This window comes from Heterocephalus glaber, unplaced genomic scaffold (genome assembly GCF_053883595.1).
Source record: "Heterocephalus glaber isolate CG9 unplaced genomic scaffold, H.glaber_assembly_v1.0 deba00000281, whole genome shotgun sequence".
NCBI classification, from domain to species: Eukaryota; Metazoa; Chordata; class Mammalia; order Rodentia; family Bathyergidae; genus Heterocephalus; species Heterocephalus glaber.
The window spans coordinates 37034915-37043853 of NW_028258139.1; the positions used below are offsets into that span (position 1 = coordinate 37034915).

General features: G+C 33.7%; 1 protein-coding gene across 2 annotated transcripts; it reads left to right on the forward strand.

Moving 5' to 3' along the window:
- Nucleotides 1–597: 597 nt before the first annotated feature.
- Nucleotides 598–8350, forward strand: LOC101697498 (beta-casein). 2 transcript variants are annotated; one of them, XM_087185244.1, is made up of 9 exons: nucleotides 598–810; nucleotides 2736–2800; nucleotides 3437–3463; nucleotides 3601–3627; nucleotides 4881–4901; nucleotides 4998–5042; nucleotides 6282–6794; nucleotides 7312–7353; nucleotides 8043–8350. In XM_087185244.1, exons 1-8 carry the CDS (start codon nucleotides 717–719, stop codon nucleotides 7315–7317), a joined length of 798 nt encoding a protein of 265 aa, XP_087041370.1. In that variant the 5' UTR covers nucleotides 598–716; the 3' UTR covers nucleotides 7318–7353; nucleotides 8043–8350. The 2 variants fall into 2 exon arrangements, with proteins under 2 accessions (XP_087041370.1, XP_021105488.2); XM_021249829.2 differs by having other exon boundaries at nucleotides 6285–6794.
- Nucleotides 8351–8939: the final 589 nt, after the last annotated feature.

Below are 8939 nucleotides of genomic sequence, written 5' to 3' on the forward strand. Positions count from 1 at the left end.
TCATCAGGTAGGTCTGGGAATTTAGCTCAGTGGTGCCTCTGCCTGCCTCGCAAGCACAAGTTCCCAAGTTCAATCTCCGGTACAAATAAATAAAAAAATAATTAAATAAATATCAGGTAAATGAATGCACAGGACACTTTGCAAAATTTGTGACAGTTTTACTGAAAATTTTGCCTTCTCCAGTCATGCGTAGTCCTTCTCTAACTTGTTCCATTTCAGTTAAAAGTTTATTCTCTTGTCTATGAAATATTAGTTTGAATTGAATGATTTAATTTTCCCAAGTCTGATACTCCTAGGAGCTAAGCAACTTGCCCCCTGACTACTTACGACCTGGTTAGTTTCTCTGCTGTGGATAAACCACTGACTACTCCAGGTAACATGGACTAAGGCTTTTGTGAAGCCCTATGCTTGTCTGGTGTCCACACAGAATTGCCCCACAAATGAGGTCTAACACTTCTCTAAACCCTAGCAGACTTAATGTGTCCATCAGAACTTAGGGACGGGGGCAAAGTGTCACTGACCTCCAGCAATTATTTTAAGTTATTGGAGAAATACATTTCCTCAAAGTTTGCTTCATCAACTCATGAATTGCGACCTTGTTACAAGAATCCCCAGAATTTCTGGGGACAGATAAATGACAGAAATCACTTTGTCCTCATGTGAACTTCTTAGAATTGAAGCTCACCACTGAGTTTGTTTCAAACCACAATATTAGCATGTCATTAAATTCAGTATATATAACCACAAAAGGAGAGAGACCATCATCTACTCATCTCTACCTTCACTTCTTGTCCTCCACTTTGGAAAAAGGTAAGAATTTCAGATATAAACTTAATGTGAATTTATTCCAAGCTAGATTGAGCTATGGAAAGAACATAATGGTTAAAATATAATATTTGAAATAAAATAATTAAGGAAGAGTTGAGACTGTGTTCAACAATTATGTTTAAAATGGAATTTTTTAGAAGGGTTTGATAAAAATTGTAATAACTCTACGGACTTCATGAGTCTAATGAAATGTAGAACTAGTTTTATGTATATATACATATATATTATTTCCAGGCTAGTTCCTAGGTTAAGAGATTGACATAGACCTCTGAATTGTCTTCCAATTTGATTCAATATATCCCAGCTACAAAAGAAAACACAATAAAATTGCAGTATTGGGAGATGAATATTTATTGGGAAAGCTTTATCCAACAGGGAGTTATAGTGGTAGCATACTGAATAAAAAAATAGTATGGTTTGGGATGCATACTTTCTCATAAGTTTATAAATAATGCTTTAGAAGAAGAATGTATATATATTTGTCCAGAATCTACTTCCCAGTTTACAATCTAGTTTATAATATTTCAAAATAATATTAAAATGGAGATGACCTGAAAATATTGAACTATTACAAAAATAAATAAAGTGTTCCATTTCAGAAGTGATAACTTGGAAACAAAAAAACCCAACAATTAACCAAAAAGAAAAGAAGAGATTTGTGAAGGAAAAGTAGCTTATAGAGTATCAGTCAGTAATGAAATTCTGGCTTAAAAATTGATCTGTAAAATACTAAGAATAAAATGTAAAAAATGTAGCAAGATTTTCTGTACATGCAATAATCTATAGAATCTTAGGATATTAAATTTTTTCGAACCCTGACAAAAATTATTTAGAAACTTCTGAAGGCCTTAGGCAAAGTAAAATTGTAAATAATTATAAAAATGCATTAGGAAATTCTGAAAAATTTTTTTCTCTACATAATCATTTCAAACTCTAAATAACATGGGATATTTTGAAGATGAATTAGAAATGTTTTTATGAATTATTTTTAGTTCAGAAATTTAGTTTAAAAATATGATAATGAAGACTGTCAAATTATACTGTGGCATAAACATTATTTTTTGAGATAAATTATATAAAATTCAATGAGGAAGTCTTGTTTTGGTCAGAAGTGTTAGAGGTACCCCAAGTGTGAGAGGTGAGTTTAGAGAATGTGACCTTTGGTTAAATTATCACAGGGTCAGGCAGCATATTTAAATAGATAGAAGAGAAGCACAATAGTGTGCAATCTTCAGAGTCATGAGGCATGCAGGGGACGACATATCATTAGATGTGTAAGGAGGTGTGACTGAGAAAACAAGCCTATCAGCCCAAGAAAGTTTCTGGATAGTGAAGCAAACAAATGAAATGTTAAAATAAAGATCTCATTCTTACCAGAAATGAAAAGATAGGATTAAACTAAATTTCATGACAATTATTTGGTTTAACAAAAATGACAGAAAAATGTTTCTACACATTATTTGGTCAGTTTCTCCAGTAGGACTGAGGCTTCCTCAGGTCTGACACCTTAATATTTTGTTCACTCTTCTATCCTTAGTATTTAGGCAGTGTTTAACAATTAAGGTAACATATATATATTTTAGAACACATTAATATTTTTCTATAAATATTTATAATTTCTTAGTACCTTTCAAAAAGCACAATACTGAGAATAAAATTTTTAAAAAATTAAAAAGTGGAAGACTGCTAAAAAAATTTAAATGACTACCAAGAAAGTTCAATATTTAGGAGTAGGAATGACATTTTATTTCTCTTTAGTCATATAATAGTTCTATTAATGTTTTCCAAAATGTAGGCATTTTTGTAACATTATCTTTGATTTTGTTAAAAGACAAAGTAACCCTACCTAAGTAATAAAATATATCTAATTGTTAATCTCTCCCATTCCCCCATCTCCCCACTTGCAGGACTCACAGCCATGAAGATCCTTCTCCTCCTTACCTGCCTTGTGACACTGGCTCTCGGAAGGGAGGTATGCGCTGAAGAAAATACCTATGTGATTTAACACAGACAGGACAGTCTGCTTACTTCTAGAGAATGTCATTACCAATATGTTTTAGTGTACAACTCATGGAGAATTTCAGCAGGTTTTTTTCCTCCTATGAAAATTACTAATATTCACCCATTGTCTTGATAGTTTCCTGTACTCTTAAAACTGGGACGAAGGCTTTTTATGCCAATGTTCCTGCAGTTTCTAAATGCAAAGCAAACAAATCAGTAAGTAACAAAACCAGAAAAAGAGCAACAAGAGCACTGGCCCACATCTTACTTGTATCTACCCACACATATCCGGGAGATAGAGTAGAACAATAATCAAACCCATAAACATGAATATTCTTGAATAACTGTAGGAAGATTTGATATAAAGCAATGACTCTTCTGTCATTATCCACCAAAAACTATTCTCAATTCAGGTTATAGAGACATATACCAATTAAAATGTACTAAATAAAAAAAGATAATAGAAGAATCACTTTTCTAGTTTCTAAAAAGGCATACAACATTTTTAACTTTATTTTTCAAGTTTGGCAAAAGGTTATAAAAATTAAACATGAAATCAATAAAAAGTTAGGTGCAGATGCTAAAATGGCAGTTTTTTTCTTTACAGAAGGAAGAAGTCAGTGTATCTGCTGAGGTAAGATTGTTTTTGAGGAAATATTTCAACAGTAAAATAGTAAAATTTTCTCATATTAGAAGACTTAGTTAGTGACATATACATATATATATGTATTTATATATATATGTATATATATATATTTTTTTCTTTTACAGACTTCAGAAAGTCTTTCAAGCAGTGAGGTAAGACCACAACCTTTTAGAGGCAATTTCCCACTTTTAGAAAAATAAACTTTGGCTCTACCTTTCTATTATGTAAAATCATAGTAGTTAGATTTAAAGGAACTATCTTCTAACATTAGTTCTCATGAAAATTTTCATTATATATGTTTAAGGACAAAGTAAATGTAGGAGAATTTAGTATTCTCCAAGTTCGAAGTTGGCTCCATACTTAAAATTTTGCTTCTTTGTCTTCTAATATTTTTGAGTTATACAGTTCTGTTTTTTTGTCTTGGGTTCTTACTTATTCACTTTTGTTTTCCTGAGGTACTAGCGATTGAAAACAGGGCCTTTCCACTGAGCTACATTCCCAGCCATTGTTTTGTTGTTTGAGATAGGGTTTTATTAAGTTACCCCCACTTTGGTCAAGCTTTGGATTCTCCTTCCTCAGCTTCCCAGTGTGCTGAGGATTACATGTAACATATATAGAAGGCCTTCTGTGGACTAAACATTGACTGTAAACTATGATTTTGTTATTAAAGTAGTCACTTCAGTAAGTAAGCACCAGAGAGTTAGTATAGTCCTAATGTAGCTAGAAGAAGCAGGTAGATATTTATCCTTGTAACACTCTTTCTAAGTGTGTCATCATCAGTTTAGTAAATGACAATGTCCTTTCTCTCTTCACAAAGGCTATAAGATCTTTGAGGGAAGTGTTTACTTCTGAGAGTTTATTTGAGCACTAACACTTAGCAAATGAACAAAGAATCAATTATTAGTCTGCATCTTTTAATTTTTATTTTTATTAGTACATATTTGTCAAACATAATAATTCTATTCATCATAGGGAGTTGGTACATGTAAATAACACATCTTAATTCTTTTCCCCATTCTTTCCCCTGCTGTTTTCCTTTCTATCCATCTCTTAGTCTGTGTTTTCATATTTTTGCTGTTAGTTTTTAGAATCAGATGGGGTTTTAGAGATTATTTGGGTCAGAGAAAGGAGCAAGGAGTAGAGAGCAGTCAGCATCCATTAGATACCTCTTTTGTACTATGTACACAATTTTCTTGTTTCTTGACTGCATTCATCTGACTTTCATTTACACAAGGTTATACAGAATAGATATAATCAAATAGATGATAAATATGCAGTTATTAATGACATTATTGAATGATGGTATCCACATTAATCTATTAAATCCTTTCATTTTTAAAAATATGTTGAAAAATAAAAGTTATTGATTAAATCTAAATTTTATTTTATTTTTATTTGTCTGAAGGAATCTATTACACATATCAAGGTAAAAACTATATATATTAAATGTACATGTTTTCATTATTTCTGGTGTTTTATTTTTATAGATGACAATATCTTTTAATGTATGATTTGATTTTAGCAGAAACTTCAAAAGGTTAAACATGAGGAACAGCAGCAAAGGCAGGTAATTTGTTTATGATGAGTATGTTTCTAAAATTATTATGAAATATAGCATATACAAAAATACTTACAATGTTTATGTTCAGTCTAAAGAGTGGTAATAAGCCCATCATGACCCACCAACCAGTGTAAGAGATGAAAAAATTGGCAAAGTCCATATACTTGCTAAATCATAATTTTTTAAAATTAATAATTTCAGAATAGAGATGAAATAAATCGTATTGCTATTGCTGTTATCTGTTATTCATAAATACACACGACATAAACATGGTCACATTATGAACTATGCTTCTTTTATTCTCAAGGTGAATATGAAGGTGAAAGGGGAAAGAGAAGGAAGGCAATATGGCACAAACCCTAAACTGATTGGTTAAATTGGCCTTGAGATCCTTCGTACTTCATTTTCTTCATCTGTAAATTCAGACTGTTCTTAAGAACATCTGCCTCATATGGCTGATGAGCTGGCAGCCACTGAGTAATCTTATGTTATATGTCTTATGTTAACATTTATCATAATGTTCTAGAAAAATTGCCACTATACAGATGAGGAAAGGGAGGCCCGGACAATCAGTACACACTTCTGTGTGACCATGTTGCATAGTCATTAAGTAGTTTGCTTAGAAACCAAGGGTTTTTTCAAATAATATGAAATTATGCAATTAAATTACATTGATGGTCATACATTTATCTAACTGTAGTATTTCCATGTCTCATTTTATCAGTGGAAGTTTTGGTATTTGCCTAAAATACTTTCTAAGTCAAATTAAGATTTAAAAATAGATGCTTCTTTCAAGATTCAAGAAAACTCCTTTATACCAAGGAAAATAATGCTAGAACCTGGTCAGTATTAAGTGACTCCCTGAATTTAACCTCAAATTAAGACTGAATTGCCATTAAAGCAGAATAAATATAAATCTTAGAGCTGTCCCTGAAAGCCTTTTTAGATCGGTCTTCCTGAGTTCTGCGAAAACAGAATGGTTTATTATTGACATACTTAGGCCCCAAACTCAGTGTTCTCTGAAAACCAATATACATAGCTACCACCACTGAGGTGGCCCAGGAAAAGGTAAAACACAAAAAGTTCTTAAAAATTCCTGAACACTGATTTCAGTTTGCATTGTGGATTCATCTATAAAGTGAATGCTGTAAGGAGATCCCTATGGAGGCTAATGAGAGACTAACTCATTGTGAAGGAAGTTTGTGGCTTACTTGGGTCCTGCAAGAGCCTTTCCCTTCTTTTCAGCAGGAACGCCAGGACAAAGTCCTCCCCTTCGTTGTGCCAGTGCCCCAGGCTATGGTCTATGAGACCATGCCCTACCCTGTCCTCGCTCCAAACTTCCTGCCAGTAGCTCAGCCTCCCGTGGTGCCCGCTGTTGTTCCTGTCCTTCAACCTGAAATAATGGAAAACCTCAAGGCTCAGGAGACCTCCATCCCCAAAAGGAAGCCGATGCCCTTCCTGCCATCTCCAACACCGCTGCCCGACATTGGCCCTCAGATTCCAAACCAGCCCCTTCTCGTGCCTCAGCTCCAGCCGGCGGTGCACCAGGTCCCGCAGGTGATCCTGCAGCCTTTCCCTCAGGTGGCGCCTCTGGTTCCTGCGCAGCCGCAGCTGCTCTCTGTGGAGCCCACAGTTCCGCGCGCTCCCCAGCACGTGCAGCCCACCCAGGGGCTGCAGCTCTACCGGGCTCTGCAGCCTGTGACCGCACTGCACGCCCCTGCGACTCAGCCCCTCGCCCAGGACTATGCACACGTCATCGTAAGTCTGTGTTCATGTGCTTTGCACTCGGCTCGAGGCATGTACATGGTCGTAGAACAAGTGAGCTAGGGCTCTAGAATAAACAAATACAGATGTCATTCAGATCAGGGGCTCTCAATGCTACCACAGATGCACAGTAGAATTATGTGGAGGTCTCTTTCCCCCCAGATTCCTACAGGATTCTGATGGAAGCATTCTAAGCATGTAGAGGAAACCAAGTGTTGGGAAGAAGTGATTGCAGAGATTCTGATTTAAGTGGTCTGTGGAGATTCTGATTTAAAGAAAATCAAGTCTTATTAAAACCAGAATTGAATTTGGCCGTTTGACCGGCTTTAGAATAAAGAAGACTTCCTATTTTCTGGAGTTTTCAGTTTTCATAGTGCATGAGCTCCCCACACTATGTGCAGGAGAGCAAAAGAGGGAGATGCTGCCCCACTACTTTGGTCATTCTAGAGGAAGGCTTCTCGCCAAGACTTGAACTGTACCTTTATTTGTTTTGCATTTGTTTGTTTTTAAGGTCTAAGAGGATTTTGAAGTCAATGCTGCCACCTCATTTTTGGTAAGTCTGGGAATTTGGATATTAGATTGATCATTGTTATAATTTATCTTCATATATTTTATTTTTTCAAATAAACCCAAGATAATGACAAATGCCATCAATGTTTGAACTTATTAATTATCAACTTGTTCTTTAATGACTAATTATCTTACAAATGTGAAATTTATATTTCAAGGAACTTCTAATTTTATTTACATCTATTGATAGATTTGGTTGACTTACTTTCAAGGCCTATATATTTACATTTAATTATCATTTTTAGGAAAAACAGAAAACAGATTTTCTTTTACTTTTATATAGGTGTATTTGAGCTTTTGTTAAAGGCCAAGTTTCATTATTATTTCTAGCTTAGGTTTCATAATTTTTTATTTAATTCACTTAAAATCCTTTTAACTTATGAATCAGAATACAATTACTCATTCCAAGTGTAATGATTTTAAAGGAGCAGGCAAATAGCTTTGATATCCTGAGACTTTGTGATCACAGTAGATGAGATGTTTCATTAAAGCAACTACAAGTGAGCTGACATTTGATCTGATAGGAACTTTTATGACTACAAGGAAAGGTGTAACAGAAAGCATCCGTATTACAATTTCTTTTATTATATTAATCTTACCAAAATTACAAATAAGGATAGATGTATACTTGTATTATAACAACTAATTCTGTCTTTGCTCTCTATTCCACAGAATTGACTGAGACTGGAAATGTGGCATCTATTCTTTGTATCATATTACCAAAAATCACTTATTTTTAAGTGAATCTACATAAAAAATAAAACTTTATTCTTTTGTTAATTTTAGCTATTATATGGCATTCATTTAATTTGAATTTGACTGATGAACTCTTTACCTTTTCCAAATTGTAAATTCAGTATTTGAACTGGAAATACTCTAAACACATCAAAAATGTTATACACATTTCTGGAATTGGATTTGCTATTATTTCTTTAAGAACCTATTTCCTTTCTAGTCATTTCAATAAATTAATCCTTTAGGCATATTTAAGTTGTCTTGTTTTTAATTTTAATTTTCACAACCAATTGTACTCAGGTCTGAAAACTAATCAATATAGATTTATATCAAAATGCTAAAGAAGAAAGATCTAACAGTTTATACAGAAAAAAGATTAGGCAAAATTTAGCACCAATACACAATAAAAGCTTTGCAAATTAGAAATACAACTTCTTCACCCTCATAAAGAACATCTAGATAAACTCCTACATACTTAATAGTGAAATAGTAAAGACGTTTCTTCTGCGATGAAGAGCAAGGTGTCTGCAAGCAGCAAGGGTGTCTGTTCTCATGTACCTGTTGACAGAGTCAGCTTCAGCCAGTGTGAAAAGTCAAGAAATAGAAATATAAGGCATATCAATTTTTCTCTACTTGTAGACAAAAAGACCATCTTGGTGGAACATCCCAAAGAATCTGCGAAAATATTCTTGAACTGATAATGAGTTTAATAAGTTTGCAAGATAAACTATCAGCAACCAAAATTTTTTAAAAAACATGCCATTTATAACTACTCTCAAAATGAACAACTTTCATATAAATCTAACAAGTATAAGACCTAGATGTGAAATTAAG

Coding starts and splice junctions, on each gene's coding strand:
- LOC101697498 (XM_087185244.1), top strand. CDS start 717: ATGTCATTAAATTCAGTATATATAACCACAAAAGGAGAGAGACCATCA. Junction 2,801..3,436: donor CACTGGCTCTCGGAAGGGAG/GTATGCGCTGAA, acceptor TTTTCTTTACAG/AAGGAAGAAGTCAGTGTATC. Junction 3,464..3,600: donor AAGTCAGTGTATCTGCTGAG/GTAAGATTGTTT, acceptor TTTCTTTTACAG/ACTTCAGAAAGTCTTTCAAG.